This window comes from Eptatretus burgeri, chromosome 16 (genome assembly GCF_056783735.1).
Source record: "Eptatretus burgeri isolate ZD-2024b chromosome 16, Ebu_testis_v1, whole genome shotgun sequence".
Classification (NCBI taxonomy): domain Eukaryota; kingdom Metazoa; phylum Chordata; class Myxini; order Myxiniformes; family Myxinidae; genus Eptatretus; species Eptatretus burgeri.
This window is the reverse complement of record NC_140976.1, coordinates 42584178-42607483: the sequence shown is the minus strand read 5'-3', so window position 1 is coordinate 42607483 and position 23306 is coordinate 42584178. Positions and strand designations below refer to the sequence as shown.

Sequence of the window (23306 nt, the reverse complement as noted above, 5' to 3'; positions counted from 1 at the left end):
GAAGATGGAGCATGGTGCCTCTGCTCGAAGATGGAGCATGGTGCCTCTACTCGAAGATGGAGCATGGTGCGTCTACTCGAAGATGGAGCATGATGCCTCTACTCGAAGATGGAGCATGGTGCCTCTACTCGAAGATAGAGCATGGTGCGTCTACTCGAAGATGGAGCATGGTGCCTCTACTCGAAGATGGAGCATGGTGCCTCTACTCGAAGATGGAGCATGGTGCGTCTACTCGAACATGGAGCATGGTGCCTCCACTAGAAGATGGAGCATGATGCCTCTACTCGAAGATGGAGCATGGTGCCTCTACTCGAAGATAGAGCATGGTGCGTCGACTCGAAGATGGAGCATGGTGCCTCTGCTCGAAGATGGAGCATGGTGCCTCTACTCGAAGATGGAGCATGGTGCGTCTACTCGAAGATGGAGTATGGTGCCTCTACTCGAAGATGGAGTATGGTGCATCTACTCGAAGATGGAGTATGGTGCCTCGACTCGAAGATGGAGAATGGTGCCTCTACTTGAAGAAGGAGTATGGTGCCTCTACTCGAAGATGGAGAATGGTGCCTCTACTTGAAGATGGAGTATGGTGCGTCTACTCGAAGATGGAGTATGGTTCCTCTACTCGAAGATGGAGTATGGTGCCTCTACTCGAAGATGGAGAATGGTGCCTCTACTTGAAGATGGAGCATGGTGCCTCTACTCGAAGATGGAGCATGGTGCCTCTACTCGAAGATGGAGTATGGTGCCTCTACTCGAAGATGGAGTATGGTTCCTCTACTCGAAGATGGAGTATGGTGCCTCTACTCGAAGATGGAGTATGGTGCCTCTACTCGAAGATGGAGTATGGTGCCTCTACTCGAAGATGGAGTATGGTTCCTCTACTCGAAGATGGAGTATGGTGCCTCTACTCGAAGATGGAGAATGGTGCCTCTACTCGAAGATGGAGCATGGTGCCTCTACTCGAAGATGGAGAATGGTTCCTCTACTCAAAAATGGAGCATGGTGCCTCTACTTGAATGTGGAGCACGATGCCTCAACTTGAATGTGGAGCACAGTGCCTCAACTCAAAAGTGACTCGACGCATTTCTTTCATATTTTGCACATGTATGCAATAATATCTGGGCATGATGCATGTCAAATGATTTTGGGATCAGAGCTAAAGGCATGGGACACATGATTTAACACCCAAATTTTGCCAATAATTTTTTTTCTTTACGGGAGAGAATAGTTCAGAATCGTATATAGTTGTGAGAACTATTATTTATTAATTCTGCATACACTTTCACATTTCCACAACTGACTCACAGCATTTAATTATTTACTTACTGATAAATACAACCCATCGCTTCGCTGACAAGAATATTAAGAGAAGGGGTGGTGGTGGGGGGTGGGGAGTGAGAGGGGTGGGTGAGAGAGGGAGAGGGGTGGGAGAGAGAGGCAGAGGAGTGGGATAAAAGAGGGAGAGGTGTGGGAGAGGGTGAGGGTCGGGGAGGAGGATGGGGGGTTGGGTGGGAGAGAGAGGGTGGAAGATCAAGTGAAAGGGGTGGGAGAGAGAGGGGAGGGAGAAGGAGGGAGAGGGGTGGAAGGGAGTTTAACGTCCATCTGAGAAACGGCACACACGTTGTTGGATAACTCTGCCTGTGATACACTGGGATGACAGTTTATAGCTGCGTTGAGATTAAAATACAGACGAGGCAGCTTAGAGCGAGCATGCATCTCAGCTATCCTGCCGTGGTGTGGGGATTCAATACTTTGTATTTGTAGCCACTGAAAAGATTTTTCAATTCTCTCTTGAACTCATTCTAATCCTATAGTTTATTTTGCCTTCCAAACTCTGGAGATGTCACCATGGAGAACTGAGCCATGGTATCACCATGGAAGCTTGTAGAAATCGAAGCTTGAAGAGCGCTCGCCATTTGGGTTAAGCACTTAAGCAAGTACTCCAATGAAACGGTAAGGAAAATTAAAAAAACAGGCATGCACACCCACGGAGAGTCCTTTTATAAATCCAAACCTACTCATTTGTACCATGTCTGTGTGCGCTGTCTATATACGTCTTCATGCTTGCAGCAACTGCTGACTGCATCATGCATGCTCGCACACGCAGGGACCTTTGCACCCCTCTGGTCGGCTCACTCTGAATCAGATTCGTACATGCTACATTCTGGGGAAGCCGTTTTAATTTCAAAACTAAACTGTCAGTACTTAAACCCCCCCCCCCCATATGCATTTCTCCAACCTACTTGTCATCCATGCTAACCATGCATGCACACCGGCGATATACTCAACCTTTCACTTGCCCACATGCACGGATTTTCACCGTCACACTCAACTTTATCCACACCCATACTGCTCGGTATGCCCCATGTGGCTTCAGTGCCACAGAACATCCGTTTCCCACGTGCGGGATCATATGGTTCATGAGACAGCTGCATAACCTCTACCATGGCACCACGCACTACAGGGCCTTGTACCATGGGCCTGGGTGCGAGTTTTGTCCACGTGCCAGTGAATCGCACGCACCGCACACGTAAACAAGCATGCAGGCATGCACACACAACCACAGAGACTACCTTTATAAACCCAAATCTACCCATTTGTAACACATCTGTGTGCTGTCTATGTACCTCTTCTTGCTTGCAGCAACTGACCTCCCGATTGGGACACAAACTGTGTGCATCGTACAACTATCGACTGTAGAGTGTTCGCCAAGTGGCGTAAGCACTCATGCAAGCACCTGCATGAAATGGTTGATAAGTAACAGATGGATTGGCAAGTGATAGCAAGCCAATTGCTATTGGGACATACCCACAAAAACCAAAATATCGCGGATTTCTTAACATTTTCAGATTTCGCTCCAGATTATTCCATACAATCCATTCCTCAAAACCAAAATTATATTTGGATTATACACTTGAATTAGTCTGTGAAAGTAGATTGTGGAAAGTTGCATCAGATGATGCATTAAATCACTCCAAGCTCCTAATTTGAAAACTATAGCACTTACAAAAGCAATGTTGTCAGTGATTCATAGTTACGGAGATCAGGCATTCAATGATGTAAGTGAGGAAAGTGAAAAAAAATTGAGCGCTTTATCATTGAGAAACCATTGCAGCCTGCTCCAAGTTAATGCATTGTCAAGCAGGCCAAAACAAATGGCGAATTAAGACTCCTGCGAGGAAGAGCGAGCTGACCAAGGATGATGCCTTGATAAAGGATATAATTAAATAAGCCCGTTAATTATCTTCAAAAGGGGTGTTCAAACAAACCAAACACCCAATTTTCATTCATGCACTTCCTTGGAGTTTTCTGAGTATGCATGTAAAGTTTGGGGCTGCGAGGTTTCATGGTTTGGGAGTTATGGAGGAGAAGGGCCAAAAAACACAAGAGGGCTCTCCTTGGTGGAAAGCAAACAAAGAAGATGGGAAAATAGAATCAGGATAGGGGTGCCAAAGATGATTGGCCCATAGTAAAATATAGATGGGGCAAGGGGCTTCAGGTAACTTTGCAGACAAACGAGGAACATTCTAGATGGCACAAAATATTGCAAACTATCGGCCTCAGAAGGGCCTTCAGGATCCCAGGCTTCGAGCAGTTCCAGTCACAAGCTGGGAGAAAGGGGACCCAAGTTGCGTCAGATGATGAGGCAGCCTCCACTCAGGTTCAGCCCTCCAGCTTCATGGCGGCAAGCTTATGGGAACACCGACTCCAACAACACCCTCCAGCAGGCACTGTAGAACTCGGAATGCAACCTTTAAGGTAGAAGGAACCCCAAGAAACTCACATCCCCCCACAACCACCCCACAACCACCCCACAACCACCCCAAGAGCTTGCAACAGAACCAATGTACCATTAAAGGCTCCTAAGGGACAGGTTGTGGTACTGTCCTAAGGTAGCTTCAGAAAGCCAACATTTATTTATTTATTCGTAAAATCTACATGTCCCATTTTAAGGTGCTGGTGGGGCTGTCATCCGTGAGGACTTGCATTCTTTATATTTCAAAAAAATCCTCCCAATACATACTGAGACCTGAACTTAGCTGGATGTGTTGCAAGTAGGTAAATCTGGACTTACCTGTACTTGCAAGTCCTCAATGGAGCATTCATCATTTGCGTTACATATAGACATTTCAATGTCAAGCATGTAGTTATTGGTGGGATCACCAACAGGCAGAAGGACGTCATCAATTCTTGGATTGGCACTGTAGTAAAGCAGGAAATGCCTTTCTGTGTTGCTTGCACGAATTATGTAAATTAATCTTCCTTTTGAGCTCTTTGTTGGGGAAACCCATCCCTTGCAGTCAAAGTTGAACAGAGTGACACCAGCAATACCTAGAGGAATACAAATTATTTTATGTCCCACAGGAGAGCTAACACTCCCAGAATACTTTATACTAATGAAGAACCCTTCCTTACAGATGGGTTCACCCCCCCCCCCCCGAATTTTTTGGGATAACTTGAAGTTACACACCTACTGGGAGCAGCGCTATTGCATAGAAAGAATTGGACACACTCCCCCCCCCCCATCCTGAACCACATGGACAATTTTTTAATGCCCTAAAACCTACCCATGCACCCTCCCCTAATCCTTACCCCCTCCCGAGTACAACCACCAGTTTTCAACTCATTTCGTCCAGTGATTCAGGAGTGCATAAAAATTGTAGTGTACTTTTCATTAGTGCTAATTTGTTGGACTTTTGCATCATGAACTTTGCTCCATTTATTTGTCCAACCAATGGCAGTAGTGTAGGCGTGATTTTTTTATCTGGTTTCTCACCAATCATTGTGCCCCACACTTTTATCAAGCTCTTGGACCTCCCCCTCGGTACAGGGCATTGAGAAAGGCTTGAACGGAAGTGTGATGATGCGTTTCCTGTCTAGCAGCTCGCTCTTTACACCGTCGTGAAAAGGACTCACTGGAGTTCACCTGAGTTCATTGAAGTTCACTGGAGTTAAAGCACATTCCATCCATCCATTGGGACCATACTCTGTGCAGAGCGTTAATGCTGCCTAAGCAGTCTCCTGGGCTATTGAGCACAATCCTGGATGGGTCGCCACTCCGACACAGGATACCAGCAAGCTGGCGCTCATTTTGCCGACCTCGGAAGGATGACTGGCAGAGTCAACCCCACCTGGTATTAATTCAACAGCCGAGTGGGATTTGAACTCTGGCTCCAAGGATCCCAAGCCCACAAAGCATATTCTCAGCTTTATCTTCAGTGACACATTTCCTCTCTTGACTCAGAGCTTCGTGCTACGTGCCACATCATGGCTCGTTACCTTCAGTGGGTTTTTATTCCTTTCAACCACAGGACTTCTATCATCGTACCCCTTTTGGGGATCAGCTTAGCTAATTCCTCCAGGCACTGGCCGTTTATGAGACCCACGTCATCGAGAAAATCATGGAATCTTGTGGACACAATGCCGAATTGGCTCACTGGTGATACACCATTTATTGCTTCTTATTGGATTTGTGACTGACTGAGACATGCTCAGACTGGACGAAGTCATCAACTTTTATCAGTGAGTAAAAGTTGGTAACTCAATAATCTATATTGATGACCCCGACGTGATCTCTTGTTATCATGTCTGTCAAAGCTATATCTGAAGATGACGTTCACCAAGGTGCATCTGCTGAGATACCCCAATCACTGGTGGTGGCCATTTGTTTAAAACATCCTTCTGGCCCAACGATCCTGCATTGTGGTGTGTGCAAGTTGAAGTGCAATTCCTGACCTGGCATGTCACCACCCAGGATGCACGCTTCACCGGTGTTGTTGGATCTCTCAAGCCAGAAGTAGCGCAAAAAGTGTGGGACCTTCTAATTGCTCCTCAAGCCTTAGAACATTCTACCAAACTCAAGGCTGAGCTCATTAGACATACCTCAGCTTCAGAGCAAAAGAGACTACACCATCTACTCATTTCTGAAAAGCTTGGTGACAGAAAACCCTTTCAGTTTTTGCAAAGGATGAGACAGCTGCTTGGGAACGATACATTGGAGAATTCCATCTTAAAACAGCTGTTTCTCCAAAGACTTCCCATCAACATCCAACTGATCTTGGCCTCACCTGAAGAGGCTGTCGACATTGAATGACTGGCGGACCTTGCCGACAAGATCATGAAAGTCTCTTTTCTTTTGTCTTCCACTACGCACATAGGAGATATTTCAAAAACTCAACAGCAACTTGCACCTCAATCAGACCAAGTCAGAACCTTGTCCACCCAGGTTGAGAACTTGGCCAGGCAGGTAACCACTTTCATGAAACAACTTCAGGTGGAAAGAGAGAGTCGTACAAGCCATGGGTGTGATCCATCTAGAAGTCGATCAAGAGGACGCATATCAGCAGATACCAGTAGAGCCAACTGACATACACAAAACAGCCATCACAGCACCTTTTGGGCTATACGAGTTTGTTTGCATGCCATTCGGCTTGCGTAAATGCGCACATATTTCTGAAGTTGATCGATTTTGTCATCTGTGGTCTCCCTTTTGTCTACGCTTACCTTGACGATCTGCTAATAGCAAGCCCTACAGAGGAAGTACACGAGGCACACCTCCGATTATTTTTAGAGTTCCTTGCTAAGTACGGCACTGTCGTCAATCCCAGCAAGTGCCAGTTTGGGGTGCCATCACTCACCTTCCTTGGCCATATCATAGACAAACATGATATCTGCCCATTGGAGGAGAAAACCAAGACCACACAAGCCTTTCCTACATCCACATCACAGCACAAATTGAGGGAGTTACTTAGCCGAGTGAATTTTTACAGTTGCTTTATCCCTAATTGCACAGACGTATCTCAGCCGTTGATGGACATACTATGTAACAAGAATAAGAAAATTCAGCCTATCACCCTCGATGAAAAATAATTGTCTGTCTTCGAAGATGTGAAGGTGAGGTTGGCTGAGACCACACTTGTTCATCCCAAGGCTGAAGTACCACTATGCCTCTTAGTCAATGCCTCGGACATGAGAGTCGGAGGAGTTTTGCAGCAAAATGTAGATGATGTCTGGCAACCACTCTCCTTTTTCTCAAATCAGTTTCAATCTGCAGAGACCAGATATAGCACGTTTGGGAGAGAGCTGCTAGCAGCCTACCTGGTTGTCAAACACTTTCAGCATATGCTAGAAGGGAGGATATTCTCAATCTACATTCTCAACCACAAGCCATTGACCTATGCTCTCAAGTCAGGACCCAATCATCACTCTCCAAGAGAAGTGCGACATCTTGATTTCATCTCCCAGTTCACGACGGATTTGAGGCACATCAGAAGCAAAAATAACTCTGCAGCAGATGCACTTTCTCAAGTTGATGTGAATGCTCTGGATGCATCTAACATCATTGATTTCACCACCGTAGCTGAAGCTCAACAGTGTGATCAGCTACAAAGACTGCAAACCAATTCAACATCACTCCAGTTCAAAGTGGTACCACTCCCACTTCTGAGGGTCGGATTGTCTGTGACGTTTTCACAGGTGATCCTCACCCTTACGTCCCAAGTGAGTATCGACGTGCAGTTTTTGACGCTCTACACAATTTGTCTCACCCTGGCATCAGAGCTACTCAACATTCAGTGACTCGACGTTTTGTCTGGCAGGGAGTGAATCATGACGTCAGAGACTGGTCCAGAACCTGCATGGCATGTCAGAGATATAAAATCCATTGACACCATCAGGTCTCCTCGTGGCACGTTTTCTAAACCAGATGCTAGATTCGACCACCTTCACCTTGATATAGTTGGCCATCCACCTCCATCAGACAGCAACACATACCTGCTCACATGCATTGATTGTTTCACTCATTGGCCGATTGCAGTTCCCATTCTTGTCCAGACAGCAGAGACGGTAGCACAAGCATTCATCTTACATTGGGTAGCTGTGTGTTGGTGCACCTTCAACAATAACCACAAACCCAGGTCTTCAGTTTGAATCAGCACTTTTCCAAGCTCTGTCTGATCTACTTGGCAGTTGGAGAACCCAAGCCACTGCTTATCACCAGTCACCTAATAATGGGCTCATGGAATTATTCCAACACCAGTTGAAAGCATTTCTGAAAAGCCATTCAAATACAAAATGGACAGAGAATCTTCCTATCATCTTATTGGGTATCTGAACTGCAGTTAAGTCTGACATGGGGTGCTGTGCTGATGAGTTAGTTTTTGGCACAACTCTCAAGTTTCCAGGACAGTTTGTGGTACCTGGTCAGTTTAATCACGACTTGGATCCTCGCAACTATGTGCATAGACCATGGATGCACGTGAGAAACCTGAAGCCTACACCTTCCAGGCTACAACACAGGCAAATCCAGACCAACCGAGACATTATACTCATGTTTTTGTGTGACACGATGTGAGGAAGGTGAGGAAGCCACTCCAACCCCCATGTGATGAACCGTTTGAAGTCATCCACCATACTGACAAGTTTTTCATTATTAACTACAATGGAAAACATGACACTGTCAGCATTGACAAGTTGAAACCTGCTTCTGTTGAATATGACCTGACTACTGCACATGCATCACCTACAACCCCTAACTTGCAATCAGCACCAGCATGGGCAGTTGTTCCTCAAGTGCCAGTTGTGAGGAAGATGCAGTCTGGCCGTCATGTCCTTTGGTCAGCTCGTTTTGTACAAATTTTTTGTAACTTTACAACTTTCCGACTGTTCATTGGTTTACACTTCAATTTTTACACCTTTCTGATCAATCGCTTTCTACCTGTGTTGACAAATTCTGGTTTAATACTCGTGACCTAAGAGAGAGTGACTTGTATACTTTTCATTGGTGCTAATTTGTTAGTACTTTTACATCATGAACTTTGTTGCATTTACTTGTCCAACAAATGGCAGTGGTGCAAGCGTGGTTTATGTTTTTTTTTTATCTGGTTTCTAACCAATCATTTGCCCCACACTACTATAAGGCTCTTGGACCTCCCCTTCAAGGAACGAGGCATTGAGGAAGTCTTGTGTGTGATGACATCACATCTCCTCTCTTGATTCCCAGAGCTTCACGTCACGTTCCACGTCGCAGCTCGCTGTCTTCAGTGGATTTTCACTCCTTTCAACCGCGGGACTTCTATCATCGTACCGCTTTTGGGGATCAGCTTATTCCCTTGGGCACTGGCCATTTATGACACCCGCATCATCGAGGGAATCATAGAATCTTGTGGACACGATGCTGAATTGGCTCACTGATGATACGTCATTTATTGCTTCTTATTGAACCTGTGAGTGTTTTCACCCACACTCAAGCTTAACAGCTAATGGGACACCGCACAGACTGGACGAAGTCATCAACTTTTAGCGGTGAGTAGGAGTCGATAACTCGATTTTCCAGAAAGTCATACAAACACAAATCAACATACACCTCTCGGATTACAGTATGATGTCAAGTCATCTACCTATATATAACAGTGTTTATTTGTGTGTTTGTCTGTCCCCCTACACAAGGATGATTTAAGAAGGGTTTGAAATGCCAATTTTTGAACATGACTGTGTGTTCACTATGGTCTATATTTTAGGAGAGAAAAAAGCTCAAAAAACCATTTTTCATAACAGAGTAATTATTAATTACAGTACCTTTCTTCTATTGGAAATGTAGACGGTGATTTACAAACGGGCCAAAGAGGTGGTGTGCAGAATCGATTTTATAAAATAACGATAAATACAAGGCACATGGAGGTGAAATTCGCTGCACGTGATGTGTAACATGCGCAGCGTAAAATGAATGTTCATTTACGTCCGTAGGATGTCGAATAAATAAAGAAGATAAAAGCACACCTGACACTAGGCCGAGGCTTCAGAATTTGGCACGCTCACGAGGCTGTACCGTTGAAATGAAACATCCCAGAAGATAAATAAAGTAGGATCACATTTGTACATGTAGTGTTTCTTATAATGCTTCTTGCTACGAAACATCATATCGTCCAGTCTCTGAATATTTCGAATAAAATAATTCCAACCCGTCATTTTTGATGGATTTTTATACTAGTTTAAACAATAAAACACCTGATAATGTGAAACAAGATGGAAGGACTTTCAAAAGGTTAGTATTATTATTATTATTATTATTGTGAATTATTTTGATGGGAAATCACCTGACTTTTGCTCGCTGCTGCAGTTTCCTCCTGTTGAAGGTGAGCTGAAGATCAGCTCGTAAAATGATGTTGCCACATGTTGATTGTTGCGTAAGACAGTGACAGACACTTCATAAGTTTTGTTGATTTGAAGTAAACCTGGCAGAATTATCAAGCCTTCTGAATGGATACCTGTGGAAAGATGTTCGGCACATGGTACTCGGGATTTTCTTTGACAAAGCAATTTTAATTCCTTCATAATTAAAAAAAATGATCAATTTATAATTAACTACCTATTCATTTTCACTTTGTCATTATGATACAAATAAATATTGTACTCTGAGATGAAGTTTATTTTAAGCAGCTTGATGATATCAGAGTCCAATTGAGAAGTCTCACTGCTCATCACTTGAGTTTGTTTGTCTGTCGGTCTCTCATGGTCACTAGAGTTTCTACCCTCCTGGCACATGATCACTTGTGTTTGTCTGCCCGTCTTTGTCTCATGATTACTAGAGTTGCTGTCTGTCTGTCTCTTTCGGTCACTTGAGTTTGTCTGCCCATCTATGTCTTATGGTCACTAGCATTTGTTTGTTTACCTGTGTGTGTGTGTGTCTCATGGTAATGAGTTTGTCTGCCCTTCTGTCACTCATGGTCACAGCTCTAGAAGGCTGAGTTATGGAGTGTTGAGATTTTGTTTCGACTCGCATCCGACAGTGACACCAAACTGATTTACGTGATGGATCCCATCTTTTCAACAACACGAGCATCCTAACATCCTAACCTAACCACTAAGCCGACACCAGGTTAAATATCATCCTAAGTCAGCCACCCTAACCACTAAGCCGACACCAGGCTAAATATCATCCTAAGTCAGCCACCCTAATCACTAAGCCGACACCAGGTTAAATATCATGCTAAGTCAGCCACCCTAATGACTAAGCCGACACCCGGCGAAATAGAGTGCTTTGCTATGGCGAGAAGCATTAGTGACCCCATCAACGTGATAGTATTATAGGTGTACTGGGGTTCGGGAACCTTCTCCTTCGCCAAGCTGCCATGCACTCCCCCTCCCCCTCCCCCCACCCCCTTCCCTCTCTTCCACCCCTCCCCAAATCAGAGTATGTATTTAAACTCTCTTCCATAACAGAAAATTCAGTCTTTCGAACAAGAACACTTTATCTGCAGGAAGTTGTAGTTTTTCATTTGTAGTTTAATGAGGACATTGCAGGGTGGATGATCAGAACTGACTGTGCACACCATGTCACATAATTCATTGTGATTATTTGCAGCTCGACAAGTGAATATTTTACTCTTTGATATAAAATTTGATCCCGATAACCCGAATTCGTGCAAGCAACATAGGTGGTTCACCTGTTTCTGTGTGAAGGGCAAGATCTGCAACTGTCTTGCCATTGTCCAGTAGATTCCATTGAAATTTTTTTCTGTCGTTGTTCATGCAATTTTTGCAAACCACCAATAATATGACGTCGTGCAGTGAACTTGAAATTGACTCGCAGTTGTTGATGCACCTGGAAAACAATTACGACAAAGTTAAACTTTGATCAATTATCATATGCTGGGAACACTGGAATTTCAAATTGTGTCGTGAGCATGCATATAATGTCACTATTAATATTGACCAGAGAGTTGGTGTCAAAGCCACCCAATGCTCGCCTGTTTATACATTTATCGTTTTTAAAAGACGTCTAATAATATTTTTTATAAAGCATTGCAGTGAAGTCTGATCCAAATAATTTGAAAGCAATTTTAAAGCAATATATGTATTTGTATATTGTAATCAGTAAAATAAATAGTGTGGTAGATAAAAACATTAGAAAGGAAAAAACTTTAACGTTGATGTGCTACAAAAAAGTTAAGTTCAAAACAGGTCAAAAATTTTTAAAAATCGAAATTATTTTTTAATTTCAACTTCACTACATCAATAATATACCCCAAAGGAACCTCCATGCCAAATATCAGCATCCGAGTACACATATTAATGAATGGCAAGCTTCTAAATAACTTGCACCAAAAACTTTAACGTTGATGTGCTACAAAAAAGTTAAGTTCAAAACAGGTCAAAAATTAAAAAAAATTTGAAATTATTTTTTAATTTCAACTTCACTACACCAATAGTATACCCCAAACGAACCTCCATGCCAAATATCAGCATCCGAGTACACATATTAAATGAATGGCAAGCTTCTAAATAACTTGCACCAAAAACTTTAACGTTGATGTGCTACAAAAAAGTTAAGTTCAAAACAGGTCAAAAATTTTAAAAAATATTGAAATTATTTTTAAATTTCAACTTCACTACATCAATAATATACCCCAAAGGAACCTACATGCCAAATATCAGCATCCTAGTACACATATTAATGAATGGCAATCTTCTAAATAACTTGCACCAAAAACTTTAACATTTTCAAGCTCATGCTGACGCTCACGCTGGGGGTATCGCTATAGCTCTCTGTTCTTCGAACGGGCAAGCTAAAATGAATATAATCATATATGATGTGAAGTTACATGAATTGTATAATCATGTTTGGCCCAAGTCTTTCACTAACCGGCTGGCAAGGCCTTGATGGTCGACTGAAGCTCACTTGGACAGGAATTTGTAATTTGTTCAGGTTACCGGAGATAACTCACCGCCTCTTCGCAGATGACACCAATGGGATATTTAACGTCCAACACCTAACGAGACAACCAGCTTAACTTGCACGGGTGGAACACCCGGTTTAACGTCCATGCGAGTGCCGGCGCTATTTGTGATGCACCAACTTCCTACCATGTGAAAGAAGCATCGATCTGGCAACGAATATCGTCGCGTCAGGAGTCAAACCCACACGAGACAGCTCAAAGGTAAGTACGCTACATCCACACCATCCTGACAGACTCCTCATCAATTATATTCACTTACACATCGAAAAAAAATACAAACACTATGGTACTTCTTGGACTACAGTGAGTATATCATTCCGATAACATTTTGGACGCCCCTCGTACGCAAGCATCGAATGAAGAACGAAAGAATGTGCCCAAGACATCGAATATTTCACGCCAAACAAAATCTTCCAAAACTCCTTACCTCTCCACCCTCTTTCATTGCCACGTAATTGGAACAGCACAATTTTTTTTTGTCCCCCACCCCTCCAACCAGGTCGGAGACTGAGGATATTAAAATGAGGTCCGTCCGACTGACCGACTGATCATCCGTCTGTGCTTTTGCGTTCGCGATATTTCAAAACCCGTTGAACTTTTTGCATTCGTATTGCAGATATCTATTCCTCATGACATTATCTCAACCTGATTAGATGATTGTGATAATTAGCTGAATCCTGTTGCCATGGCAACCATCTCGGTAACTCACCTTCTGCATCCAATATTTCATAAACCGTTCAAGATTTAGCTTTCGTATTACACACATCTATTCCTCGTACCACACAAAAAGTAGGGTTGGGGAGGGGGGGGAGGCTCGAGCATGAGCTCCTTGTTGTGGTTTATTTTGCACCTTATTACTGTTTTTTTTTTTTTACTGCGAACTTTACGTTGTATTTTTGTTGAAAGTCTTAGAAACCTCACACCTTCTTGCTTCATCATGACATGAGCCACATTGTTGTGCATGTTTTGACAGCTTAATTTACTAATTCACTTACTTAAGTATTGAATGCATGTTGTCATCTCAATATGTGCTCTGTCAATGGAGTATTTTGTCTGCACGCTCCGTTAGACTTAAAAGTGACTGTCAGACAGTCATGAGGGCAGGCTAACAGTTTGATGTGCGTGGGATGTTTTGGCAAATTACTTGTCATTATTCTGCAAAAGAAAGGGGATGTTACTGGAACTAGTTCAGTAGAATGCTTGGGGAGGGGGGGAGGGGGGGTTCAGAACGTTCTGAAATAGTTATAAAACGGCACACTCTGCCGGATGCTCCTGAGATGCTGTACTTGGAGAGTAAAACCGAGCTGAGGCCTGCTATACACACAGTAAAAAAAAGTTGGGTTTGGTCTGGAGAGACATTCCTTCGTGGCTTTGCCAATTGGATGTGGTTTCTCTGGAAAATCTCTGGAAAAAATGGTTTCAAGGCCATCTCCACTCATGGCTCGCAGACTTCCTCTCCTGTCGCAGTCAACGTGTGGCCCTAAATGGAGTTCTTTCATCCCCTCTTCCTGTGCAGGCTGGAGTTCCTCAAGGTAGCGTTCTGGGCCCTGTTCTTTTTCTGGTTTTCATCAATGATCTCTCGGACTCTCTGGAAAATCCTCTATTTCTCTTTGCCGACGACTCCACCCTCTGCCGTACCATCTGTCATCCCTCAGACCGGCAAGCAGCAGCTTCTTCGCTCACTGCAGATCTGGATAAAATCACAAACTGGTCCAACACGTGGAACATGTCTTTCAATCCAGACAAATCTCAGACTCTCACTATGTCTCTTCGAAAGGACCGTTTACAAAACCCCCCCATCCACTTTCTCAACAATCCTCTGGAAGAAGTCTTTTCTTTCAAGCTTCTAGGTCTCACTATCTGCCATGACCTTTCCTGGGAAAGTCACATTTCCAACCTCGCCTCAAAAGCCAGTCGCCGACTGGGAATTCTCCGTCGTGCTAAGTCCTTCCTCGGCCCTCTTGAGCTCCTGACCACTTACAAAGCTTTTGTCCATAGCCTGATGGAGTACTGCTCTCCCCTCTGAGCTGGTGCTCCTGCCTCCCACCTTTCTCGGCTTCACGCTGTCGAAACCAGGGCATTGAAGATCATCGGAATCTCCCGCAATGAAGCTGAGTCTTTGGGCCTCTCACTCAATCACCGCAGGTTGGTCGGTGGTCTTTCTGTCTTCTACCGACTCCTCTCCAGCCTTGCCCCCCCTGCTCTCTCTGCGATTTGTCCCCACCACATTTCCACAGGGCGCTCAAGGTCCGCCAACAACCCCCTTCTGGTAAAACTACCAAAATCACGAATCACTGCTCATCTTCACTCTTTCATTCCTCTTTTTTCCCGCCTTTGGAATAAACTTCCTCACTCTATTCTTTCCCATTCTTCCCTCCAGGCTTTCAAAACAGCTGTTCACCACCACCTCTTATCTTCCCCCATCCAAATCCTCGATCTTTTCTACCCCCGATAATCCACCCAAGCCCACTTCCTTCATTTCTCCTACTTTCCTTCCTGAAAGTCCCTGTAATGTCCATCTTCTCTTCGCCATGTTCCCCGTCCCATCCCCATCCCTCTCCCTTCCACAGTTCACCTAATGTGTCTGTTCCCCACTGTTTTGTCCCTTCCACTCCCGCCCCTCTTGTCTCATGCCTCCTTGCTGTGAGTTGTGTGTTAGCTCTCATACGAGCCTCGACCAAGGTATACAAAAAAAAAAAAAATCAAATCATAGCTAGGATCAAAGCCAAGGTGGATCAAATCTCTTGCAGATTTTGAAGGATGGTGGATCAGTCCTGATTTTAACTTTGACTTGTTGGAGAGTCATGGAGGGTGGTTGCAGTTTTCATGTGAAAACGTGTGCAGGTGTGCATGACATATTTGTTTATTATTGTCTGATATGTGAGGAAATTATTGATGGAGATATAGAGTGTCATAGCAAGGGTAAACGACAGAGTAGTATGCTTACATAGTTATGGGAAGGCGATTCGGAGCAGACAGCAATATGAAAATATTACATGTATGTTTGGGCATTTGCAATGTCACATGAGCAAAGAAGAATAAATGAGTTAAATATGTTGCATGGTAGATTTTGGGCTATGTGGGGAGGGGAGGGGGATGAGGATAGTGTTGACTGCAGTGAACATGTGATAAACAAAACAAAAGTAGTTTTCTATCCTGAAAAAACACCTGATGTAGATATCAGCTGGTTCTCCCTGCTCAATGTGGAGGTGCTGCGTGTAATTGGTCACCCTGCCATCTTTCGAGCCACTGACGATCACCACAAGTTCAGTTCCTTGTGCAAGTACAGCAGCAGGCAACACCAGAACGCCATCAAGAGCTTGGCCACCACACAGCTCCGTAGTTTGTGCCACACCTACCACTGTTTCGCAGCTCCAAGAAAATGTGATACCAGCGGCACTTCGAGGTTGGATGTATGGATCATAAGAGGCAACTGCTGCATTCACTTCCACATCAGCATCCTCACCCACAGTCTTGCTGCGTCCTCCTTCGATGCTCACCACAAGTGGCATAGGTAGGATTTGCACAGTCACCGTGTTGGTGATATTGGCGGGAAATTCAACAGGGGTCACTGAGACCTTGAAGGTGTACGTCCCACTCGAAAAATGAAGTGCTGGAAAGTACAAAGCTGCATATGGACGTGGCAGAGTATCATATGGCTGTCCACTGCTGACCTCCTCAATGGTCCAGCTGTATTCATAGTTATCATATGGCACAATGCACTGGGCATCAACTCTTGCAAAGATGGAGAAATCTTCCGAAACAAGTATCTGCATATCTTCAGTGACAACAGCACCTTTAATGGAGCAGCCATAACGATTCACGTTGACAATTTGAGTGTAAATGTCGCTGCCCCTATCACTTCGTTCTTCCAAAATGGCTTCATAGAGTCCATAATCAGCATAAGTGTGTTTGATTTCGATGTAAGGTTTCAGCAGAATGCTATAGAGGAAAATTGTAGGAACTACCGTGGGTAGAGAAAAAACAGAGCTGCACAGAGAAGGACCATACAGATATAATGACCCATCACCTGGCTTGCAGAGGTAACAAACCATACCATCAATAAGGTCATAAGCCTGCAAATATACATTTTTGTTGACGTCAAATGCCTTGTAGTCCCACTGTAAAATCTTCCAGTTCCAATTTATGGTCAATATCTCGACTCTCAAGGCTATCTCATTCTTCCACATTTTGGGCTCAAACTGAACTCCATATCCATATTTTTGAAGGCCACAAAAGGCAACAACTTTTGTGTCATTGTCAAAGTTCGCCTGAAAGTAAAGATGGAGTCACAGCGGATTGTTCATGTAAACATAAAAATTGAATTGCAAGGATAACGGTGGCAATAAATTAATAGTTTCGTCAGTATTTCTTGGTTAAAGGTTTCACAAAAGGCAATGCACTGTGAAATTAATGGAAGAATAACTAAGTGTTCCAGCATTACTTTGGATTTACAAGGAACTTCAGTGCAGAAGGAGGCCATTAAGCATGTGCTAGGATTGCCAACCTATGGTTGTTTGTCTGTGCTCTATCCATTTTCAATACTGAGCATCAAGTAAGGAAGCACTGGGTTCCATTTCAAAATCTTTGGTGTAACTCAGTTAGGGTTTGAAGCGCCTACGTCCAAAAATCAGAGCGGACACTCCAACCATTACAACCACCGAACCTGGGAAATCAGTTTCTTTCTGACACAATGACTTGCACAGACATCGAAATCTGAAAATGCATTTTTTGCATTCATGGTGTGTATCAATATTAAAATTCATTTGTTCATGTACAGCACGCGGTTGCCAGTTTGCATCAATGCTGGGAGTGCTGATGTACCCCCTGTAGGTGAGGGCAGGAATTTAAAGTTTTTTTTTTTTTTTGTTCAGGATCTTTAACGTCCACCAGGCTGGCAGGATAGCCTCGACTAGAGGGATACGCACTCTCCTCTGAGCCATCCAGCCTGGGTTTGAATCTCAACCCAGCTCTAAACTGTAACCCTGATCTTTCATGGGCAGGGCATGGCATCAATGTGCGTGCCGTCTCTTGGATGTACGTGAAACTTGACATCCCATCTGCTAGTGTTACTTGGTTGACGTTAAACATCACACAGTGACCTTCGTGAAGAGTAGGCGAGCTATTCCCAGCACTCTGAACAAATTACACATTCCTGCTCTAACCTACAGGGGCAACTGCATCATTTGCACAACCACACCCCCAGCAAGTGATGCCAGCAGATGGACGACACCAAGCTTAATGTCCATCTGAGAGATGGCACATTTCATGATGTGATACCATGCCTGCTAAACACCAATCCGACAGTTTATAGTCAGGTCGCTAATCAAACCTAGACTCGACAGCTCAGGGGTATCTGCACTACCTCTGGACCATCTTTACGAGCCTTTTGCAATTACAGTAAAAAACGTTGTCCAAATGTCTGCAAGGTTTAGGGGGCAAGTGTTTCCTAAGGAACTGCAAGATAAAATAGTACACAATATGTCAACATTTTACTCAGAATCTTCTGAACTCAATGCCATAGTATATTCAACTTGTCATCATGGCAGACGGTGACCCAACATGTAATTAGGTATTCCATCTTCTTTAATTGCACAGCAGTTAAGAAAACCTAATTAGTGGGGTCACTATATTTTTCAGAGAACTACGTTTGAGGGTGGATTTAGGTACCTTGGGATACAACCTTAAAATTTAACATCTACACATTTTGGAAAATGATGGTGAACGGTCGCTCGGGGGCATTTTTCAAGATGGCCGCCATGCGTGTACAGTATTACATGTCTGAGTATCTTGGTCGTTTGTCTACAGAGTTGACTACACGGAATTTTAATAGTTATAATCCAGTTTTCATACTTATGGCAAGCTACAACACTCCAAAATACTGATATTAGTGCTTTTATTAATTAACTAAAGCTATAAAGTTTATATTGCAGTGAACAGATAAATCACGAGTGAACCTCCATCAACACCACTGATCAAGCCACAGCCAGATGAAGGTGGGCGAAAGAGAGAACACTTAAATAATTATATTGTATGCGAGAGAAATACGGGATGATGATTTATTGGAGTTGAGGGGTCTGTCGGCTTGGGAAACCTTGAAACTGACGGCACAGAACTGGGTCGATCTTGAAACTTTTGGAGACGCATTTCACAGAGTGGACTGGAATGCGGGACCCAAAGGACAAACGATACACAAGTCATGCAAGCAAAAAGTCTCAGACGGTCAGTGAATTGCCCAAGCGACAATGTGAAAACAGAAGTCGAGTGACGATGCAGAGCTTCAAGATCAATCTGCTGTCAGGGGTTCATCCTCTGGATCCATTGCTGCAACGCGTGTTCCAACCGGCTATTTTGATGCTTCAAGCCTGCTGACACTCATCATCCCAAAATACCAAAAGGGTGTGTATATTTGGTAACTCATGTGTGTTAATAACCCATAAGCTGTGAAATGTTTTTGATTTATTAAATGCGAGGATTTACCGTTTGAATTCTTTATTTTCTTTCATAGAAACGTACTCGTCCACAGTTTTAGGCTTCCACTCTACTTTGAAGATGAAGTCATGCGAACACGAATTCTAGCAATTATAGCTGATTGTGATGATGTTCCCATACCGCATGCTCCTATACCTGACCTGACCTGATGATGTCTGTGCCCTGGAGATTCGCTCTCGCAAAACTTGTGTTGGAACAAGTTTGTTTCTGCAAGCTACAAGGGAGACAACTCGTCACAAAACACCCACTTCAAAAATGTCCGCAAACGAGAAGTTGACGAAATGCTTTTTTGTCATTTTGAATCTTGCATCTTTGAGAATTGTGAGCTGTGAACGCTGTCAGGTCTTCTCTCTGATTATGATAGAAAAATTACGAAGAGAAAAGTTAGATGGTCAGCCAGACACGTGGGGCGACTATGCACAGGAAATTTTCACTTTGGTCACAAGGCGGCACATTGGGGCCACAGAGTTTCATTTCTTGTGACCGTTATGATCTGAGCAACTCGATGATGACAGTGAACACAAACAGAGAACTGGGGATTTAGTTGGAGGCAGCAAAAACATCTTTGTCAAGGTGGACAATATGCTTCCCTCTTCACAAGAACTCAGTAGATTTTTTCACAAATCCACACAATAATGTCAGCCTTCAAGAATTTGTGTTTCATGAATTGAAATGCTTTATCATCCCGCATGAAGAGAAGGAGTTAATCTACACTCTGAGAGAGCAGTGCTTTAATTTGAGGAAGAGTGCAGAGATAACTGAGCTAGAATGTTATCAGGCTGAGGCAGACCCCAGAATTTTCTACCATGTACACAATCTCAATCAGGGTGACCCCTGTAGGGCTATTCATGTTGACGCTGAAGATACTGATGTGATCGTTTTGGCAGCATCGTGTTTTCCCACAAGGTTGCAGTCCCACTGCATAAGATATACGATTGCAAAAACCTCTGCACTAAAGATGTATCCGCAATCATCATTCAACTGTATATCTTCATCGACTGCATATCTGTATTTTATGGCCATGGATGATCAGTGTTCTCTGCTGTGACAAGCTGTCTTGAAGCACGATCCCTTTTATCTAGCCGCAGGGTTGAACTTTTCACCAACAAGGTTCTTGTCTGGGACTTGGAACACTTCACTCTACGTTGTATCTCCGGTGAGAAGCAAACAGATTATCATGGACAAACACGTGCCAACATGTGGAACACGATAAAAAAAACAAACAAAGGTTACCTAACCTCTCGACTTCCACCAGACCCTCACTCTCTCTATCTTCATATCTCAAGAGCCAACTATCAAGTGTGGGTTTCATTAATTATTCCAAACCTGAACCTCCTCCTTCGTCATTGGGGTATGGTTGGGCTACAGATACATATAGCACAGTTCTTACTGTCATCTGGTCCAAACCTGCTTTGCCACAAAAACCTTTCAGCTACATACAGGAATAAACCAGACGACGGAGACCTTGATGCTGATTCAGATTCTTCTGTTTATTCAGATGGCAGTGATGACCAAGAAACTGTCAAGTGAAAGATTTTACACCTTGTTCAAGGACATTTGAAAGACTAAAATGCTGCAAGTCACATTTTAATGATCAGCATAGTGATGCACCAGTTTCAGCAAACTCAATGTCCTTAATATTCAGTTTTGCTGCATATTTACCATTTTGCTGTATTATGTCCTGTAAGAAACGAATAAAAGCACTAATATCAGTATTTCTGAGTCTTGTAGCTCTTGCTATAAGTATGAAAACTGAACTTAGAATCATTTTTTTAAGCCATAATACACCCCTTGGTCGACTCTGTCGACAAAATACCAAGATAATGAGACGTGTAACACTCATGGCGGACATTTTGGAAAATGCCCCCTTGTGGCCATTAACCATGATTCTTAAAAATGTGTAGACTGCAGAAGCTAAATTTAAATGTTGCATCCCAAGGTACCCAAATGCACCCTCAAATTTCGTTCTCTGAAAAATAGTCACGGGGCTAAATTGCCTGAATATTCAAATCAAATATGATTTATTCGTCTTTACCTTCATATCCAGAAAGATGGTGTTCCAAAGGATGAACAAATACTTTATATCAATTGATGAAACCCAGTTGGCCTGGCTTGATTGTGGACCAGAACCTTGTAGGATCACTCCCGTGATTCCTAACAGAATCTCAAAATCCACCCTGAAGAAACACGAAGGAAAGCTGGTAGATCCACAAGTCATCGGGGACCAGAAACCTGCGCTGTTCTCCAGACGACCCTGACTCGCCATGGTATTCAATGACTTTTCAGAAGAGGCTGTTATGTAGCTATCTGGCACAAATCTTGACTGCATTCCAATGGGAAAAGCATATCCTATGGAAAATCCCCAAAAAAGTGTTATTGTTAGTCTATTACAAACAATACTCAAACGATTATTTCAGGTATTATCTATAAACACACTGATTGTAAAGACATGAGATTATAATTTTATTGTATCTTCCAAACCTGCAGTCATTAAGTAAATATCATGATTGAGACTGAAGTTAAAACAGAAATTTCATCAGAACGCCATATTTCTACCAAAGTCTGGATTTTTGCAATCCCTGAAATAAGTTTGAACCTGAGATATTAAGTCTTTGTCCATTACAATGAGCATTAATGAAATGACTGTTCATTATCATTACCTTTTTTTTGCGATCGAAGAAACCTTTCTTCATCCGCTTTATTTTGTAATTTGAATCATCCGATTTTGTTTTCTGAAGACACTTTTCGTTTGTACGATGATGTCTTATGGGCTGGCAGGACAGCCTATAAGTGGGCACACTCTATGAGCTGTCTAGCTTGGGTTTGAAACATCAACCCAGCTCTAAACTGCCATCCCTGTGTTTTGCATGCAGGGTGACGCGTCGATGTGTGCCGTCCCCTCGGATGCCAGGTGTCCCTTCTGCCTTCTGCATTAGAGGCTGGATGTTAAAGATCCCGTGGTGTCCTTCGTGAAGAGTAGGCGAGCTATCACAAGCAACCTGAACAAATGACTATTTCCTGCACATTGTCAAGTATCCCGGTCAGAGTGGTGAACCGTCCAGCATTGCAACCCATTACCAATGAAACTGCTTCAAGAAAACCAACGCTCTGTTTAAAGCATTGTGCACAAGACAGGAAAAGATGTCCCAATGCTTCCTAGTATTTGCTTTCGGCCTTCCATTTTGCTTTGTTTAATGAATCCGAATGTTTTTTTCTATCACACAAATGCAACGTCTCTTTGCTGAGTATTATTCTTTAATCCCTCCACAGCCGAAGATGCTGGAGGCCTTATGTTGTTTTAAATATATATATATATATATATATATATATATATATATATATATATATTCTTATTTTGCCATCTTAGAAAGAAGAGAAAGAACGACTCAGATGGGAAGGAAAAAGGAACCAGGAAGAGACAGAAAAAAGGAACCAGGAGAGAAAATGTATAGAGACACGGGAGACAGAAAAAATAGAGGAGAGACTGCATGATAATGACGGGTTTAGAGACGCACACACACACACACGGAGGTAGTGGAGGACGATGAGGGTGAGCTCGCGGACTGGGTGGAGACCCGGTGCGAGCAGTTGGATGGCCTCCTCCAGGAACGAGGGGAGGGAGTATGCCTCCTTGAGGCGAGTCACGACCAGGTGAGTTCGGTCGTGCTTTGCGAGGTTGAGAGGAGGAGTACTGCGAACGGGTGCACGGAGAGCTTGGGGGGTATAGAGGCCCCGGAGACCCTTGTGGGGACACAAATCCCCAGTGTGGTTGTCCCGGTGTGTGTGGTACAAGGTGTGAGTGCGTCCCCGTGTGTGACAAAGACCCCGTGTGTGGAAGCGACCCCGTGTGTGAGTGGTGTGGTGGTAAGTGTGCAGAAGATCGTGCTTCCCAGCATGCCGTGTGTGGATGAGGCACCGCGGGTGAGTTCCCCCGCGTGTGTGAGTGGTATGGTTTGTGTGAGGGAAATGGCACGAGTGAGTGGAAGGCCGCGAGTGAGTGGAGCCACGTGTGCGAGGGAGATGGTATGCGTGAGTGAGCGGCCGAGTGTGAGAGAGACAGCGTGTGCGAGGTCGCTG

The 23306-nt window shown here is 43.7% G+C and overlaps 1 protein-coding gene across 2 annotated transcripts in view; it reads right to left on the bottom strand.

Moving 5' to 3' along the window:
* Positions 1-23306, bottom strand: part of LOC147010959 (polycystin family receptor for egg jelly-like) — a 217149-nt gene that overhangs the window by 128734 nt on the left and 65109 nt on the right. For both annotated transcript variants that reach the window (XM_085860350.1, XM_085860351.1), the window contains 5 exons: positions 21265-21578; positions 15906-17008; positions 11445-11602; positions 10095-10265; positions 4076-4332 (listed from right to left, as the gene is read on the bottom strand). In XM_085860350.1, the coding sequence (XP_085716476.1) occupies positions 4076-4332; positions 10095-10265; positions 11445-11602; positions 15906-17008; positions 21265-21578 (2003 nt within the window). The remainder of the gene's footprint in view (positions 1-4075; positions 4333-10094; positions 10266-11444; positions 11603-15905; positions 17009-21264; positions 21579-23306) is intronic.